This window comes from Corylus avellana, chromosome 1 (genome assembly GCF_965113065.1).
Source record: "Corylus avellana chromosome 1, dhCorAvel1.hap1.2, whole genome shotgun sequence".
Taxonomy (NCBI): Eukaryota; Viridiplantae; Streptophyta; class Magnoliopsida; order Fagales; family Betulaceae; genus Corylus; species Corylus avellana.
This window is the reverse complement of record NC_142490.1, coordinates 12,590,766-12,595,649: the sequence shown is the minus strand read 5'-3', so window position 1 is coordinate 12,595,649 and position 4,884 is coordinate 12,590,766. Positions and strand designations below refer to the sequence as shown.

Below are 4,884 nucleotides of genomic sequence, written 5' to 3'. Positions count from 1 at the left end.
CCATCGTATAATTAGGCTCTGATACCAATTGTTGTTATCGTGCACAATAATGATGAACAATATAGAATCGAAAAGAGAAAGAGATTAAGAGGGAGTAGAGACACATTTTTAACGTGGTTCGACAATGTGCCTATGTCCACTGAGAGCGGCTGTATTTTGCTATTAATGATTCAGGGTTACATCATAATATATATACAGTAATAACCCTAAACCCTAATTGTACGGACGCATTTTGAAAATCTCCAAAATACCCCATACACTCCCACAACCTAATCATTCCCCCGTAAACTTAATTACTCTCGCTCCATTCAGTCTGCTCCCATCTACTTAGCTTTCTATTAATGTTCTAATATGAGTCACTAGTTCCAACAGTTTCATTCCACAACATCCCCAACACATCTCTTTGCCAACTCCTAGCTAGTTTTGAGTCGTTATTGAAAAATAGGTTTTTGTTCATTTTGCAAATAAACATTACCCAATTAATGCTTTCATGATTGTGGCTAGCTTAGATTGCATATATATATATATATATATATATATATATATATATATATATGTTGTTCAAAGTAACATGGCTCTCAACTTTTGCTGTCATTTCCAGGCAACCAACGTTGGATTGGATGAAATTAAGTTGGGGTTAATTACAAGCACAAGCAGCCGTGGATTAGTGTCCGAAAACCTTAATTACAAAAGGAGCAAATTAACGGACGACTTCCTTGTCATATCCACAAAGGTAGTGTGGTCCAAGAATCATTTTGGCATTGAAGCTCAAAATCTTTGCTAAAGTCCTTGGACACATCAACCTCAATAGCACGAGCGATATAGCTAATGCATTTGTTTTTTATATATGCTTTATTTTTTTTGGAGAAAATTCACTTTACCCCCTGAAGTTTCAGGAGTTTTTCAATTTGAACTCCAAAGTTTAAAAATTGGCAATGTACCCCCTAATGTTTCAAAAATTTTCAATTTAAATATTCCGTTACTAATTTCCGTTAAATTGGACAGAAAAAAAAGAAGCCTGAGGGTAATTATGTAATTTCATAGATTTTCGTCCAATTTGACTGAAATTAGTAACGGAAGGTTTAAATTGAATTTTTTTGAAACATTAGGGGATATATTGCCAATTTTTAAACTTTGGGGTTCAAATTGAAAAACTCCTGAAACTTCAGGGGATAAAGTGAATTTTTTTTTTTTTTTTGAGTGGTTATATATTACATGATCTTTTTAGGATTAAGGGTATGTTTGGGTGTGTGTTTGAAGGGTATAAAAGTGCGTTTAACACTCAAAAAACCTGTTTGAAGAAAAAAGTACCCGTTTGGTAAAAAAATTGAAAGCGTTTTTAAGAGTCCAAAAAGCTAAAAAATGGCAAAAACGCATTTTTAGCAAAAGCTTAAAAATGAGACTTTTGCCAAAAAGCGAATTTTGATTTAAAAGCTCTATTTCTCAAACGTAATCCCAAACATGCTTTAAGACACTACTTAGAAACATAAAAGTGAAAAACTGTAAGCAATAAAAGCCTTCAATATTTCCATTATCTCTTCAATGTATTAGTGCTACGCATTTATCTTAAAAGAGAAATGTCACATGCATTTTCAAGTGCACATTCATTGACATGACAATGAATATTATCATTGGATTCTCAAGTGCACACTCCCTGTCAATCTTGACATGACAGTTAGATTCGATGATTATTTTTACTTTTATGTCAAAGAGTGTGCACTTAAAAATACATATAACCTTTCTCATCTTACTCTCTTGCCTGGTCATGCTTCACGCTCTCTCTCTCTCTCTGCATGCAAGCGCATTTGCTTGATTGCAAAATTTATCATGCACGTCCACCGGCATTGTTTTACTCTTCTATGTTCTCAAGATAGATGTTTGTTACTTTGTCATCATACGCAACTTATCTTGCTTGTTAGAACATAAATTAAATGATTAAATTCATTCTTTTCTATCAGTTTAAATTTTTGGGATAAATGATGATTGAACATAATACTAGAGTCAAACATGAGTTCAAACTCTCATTCCACAATTTACCCCAATTTCAATTACATATTCAACTTGTTGGGCCTCACTTATTAAGTTAAGAGTTGAGAGTTGGGAGTCGTGAGGGAGAATGTTAGAATATAGATTAACTGAATAAATCCACCTCTTTTTATCAACTTAAACTTTTTTCTCTTTGCTCCCAGCGCGGACATATAAAACCCAATTTGCCTGCAACGTGTATATATATACACAGGAGAGGAGGAGAAGAAGAAGGAGAAGAAGAAGAAGAAGAAGCACAGGGCACCCACGTGTATGTCATGGTAGTAATGCTATATATAAGTGACCTTGATATATAGAGTACAAGAAGTTAAAGTAGCTCTATAGTAGTCTATGTTACCCACGTCCGTTCACAAGTACACGGAAAGTAATTAAAACTTTTATTGGAGCCTGTTACCAAATTAAGGCAGTGAAAAGAAACTACTAGATATATAGTTGTTCATACCCATATAGCTCGAGCCCTTCTCAGCATTGGGACAAGCTCATTCCTGACTTGGAGACTCATGATCTTACTAGCACCACCAATGAACTTCTGTCCTATGAAAATAGCTGGCACGGTCGGCTGACATCCTAGTTCAACCAGCTCCCTCTCAATTTGCAGTCCATTTGGGATCTGGTCAAGCTCGTACACAGTTGGGTTTGCCCCAAAGCCACGGATGAGTGTCTTAATGGAGTGGCTCATGCCACAAGCACTCTTGCTGAAAATCACCACAGGCTTATCAGCCACCATGGTTGTGATCAATTCTGCTGCCATTGCCAAAACAGTACTTGAAAAGACTATGGAAATTTTAGTGTCAAGGATCTTGTAAGTGATGAGTTAATTTGGTGCTTGCTGTGAGGAGCTTGAGCTCCCTTTGAGGTCTTTTTATAGTGGCAGGTTTAGCGCCGTACTGGGGTGTTGTTTTTAGAACTAGAATAAGAACTGAGAATTGAGGAATAAAATGTTCAAGAAGATATGTGATTGGATTCCCAGTGTCAAATTAATATATATTCCATATTAGATTGACAATTTTTTGTTAATCACACATAATCATACTTCGATGTAGTCTTTGTTTAAGTGTTTTGTTGTTTCTTAATCAAGGCTACTCTTTCATTAAAAAAACAAACATGTGATCGTAATTAACTGTCTTAATCAGTGTTTTTCTTTTTTCCCTTAAAGTAATGTTATTAGGAAGGTTAGAGTTTTTCCAAATGTGATGTGACTTTTAAAATCACAATTGAATTTGAAATGATCATTATTGAATTTTGATCTAATAGTGATTTAAAAGCCACATTACATTTGTTAAAATTTCAGTTCCTTTCTTTTCCAAACACATCTTGAGTTTGATGGAAAATGCTAGAATATTTATTCCATAATAGGTTGATTGATATTTTTCTTATTGAGCCATTTACCATTAATTCATGTGTAATTGTAATAAACTATATTTATCTACCACAGTTTCTCTGTAAATATGGACAATACCTTCAGTATTATACATAATCATACTTCAATAGCCAAGATATAACCCTATCAATTTCCATCAATCTCCTTTCTCTCTCTCTTTGCTTCGGCTCTCTCTCTCTCTCTCAATATATTCTACTAAATATTTCTACACCCAATTAAAGCTTGGCTCTCTGGAAATAGAATAACATGTAGGACATCAGCAAGTTAACTTCACCATCCATCTTTTTATGCTATATTAAGAATAGTGCATGCATCTGTGCATGCTGTCGTCTTCATGCTTTCATGGAATAACAAGTTGCAAGCTTAATTAACATGCAAAATGTGATTAATTACGTACTTTGGAGATAGAAGTGCATTTCTAAAGCTAAGTTTATCTTCAGATTTACGTTTTTTTAGCGTCATACGTGATACGACCATAAGATCCTAATTAAAATGAAGTTTGATCCAACAACGTAGATAGATTTGGCAAATTTTTTTGTTTGTCGTTTCCCCCAGCTGTGATTTTCTCTCACTGTCGCTTCTCCCTTCACATCATAGACAACTTTGCCCGTCTTTTTCTAAGCATCTGCCAAGGACGTGAGACAAAGGAAGTTGGGTTTATCCAAACGGGAAGAACTTTTCTTTTCCTCGCAAGATTCGCATTAATTCATCAGCTTCGATATCATGTAAAGAAAACCGAAAACCAATAATATTTTAATTAATGACAAAAATTTTCTTCAAACCGGTATGGAGGAAATATCCTCTAACCCATGTAAAATAGTACAAAGTGTCTATAAACATTTAAAATGCATATTAAATTCTTAACCTCATTAATAGCAGTTTACTAATTTAGACTAAATTTAATATGCCTTTTATATATATATATGGTTGCTTAAAACGGTAATACGCCCCCAAATAGCATAACCCAAATAGCATAAAAATCTATATATGTACGTAGAGACCGTACAAGAAGGAAGGATGATTCCTTTAAGGACCCGCAACTTTAATCTATTCCAAAATATTCTCCCCTGAGAAACACATGATTGATTAATTACTGTACAGTCTTAATCAATTGGATAATAGTATATCATTACCTTTATCCTCCCTCTGATTCTCAACTAAAAGGTCCACACCCTTTACTATCAAGTCTTGCTTTAGATGCTACTTTAATTTCTAGCCTGATTTATATAGATAATATTGTATGCTTTTGGTGATTTTCCAATTAATTTTTAGACCATTTAAATTTAATTAAATAAAATTTTCTGATATATATATATATATATATATATATATATATATATAATGGGAACAATATCTCCTAGGATTTACGCTGATTTGTGTACAGTTCACCACATGATCACCAACTTGGATGTCAGCTCATATCTAGATAATGTTTGGAAAACATTTTTATTTATTTA

At 33.7% G+C, this 4,884-nt stretch overlaps 1 protein-coding gene across 1 annotated transcript; it reads right to left on the bottom strand.

Annotated features, from left to right (window-relative positions):
* Positions 1 to 2,323: 2,323 nt before the first annotated feature.
* Positions 2,324 to 2,861, bottom strand: LOC132172764 (monothiol glutaredoxin-S1). Its single transcript, XM_059584334.2, has one exon. The coding sequence runs from the start codon at positions 2,795 to 2,797 to the stop codon at positions 2,483 to 2,485; it is 315 nt and encodes a 104-aa protein (XP_059440317.1). The 5' UTR covers positions 2,798 to 2,861; the 3' UTR covers positions 2,324 to 2,482.
* Between the last annotated feature and the right edge of the window lie 2,023 nt (positions 2,862 to 4,884).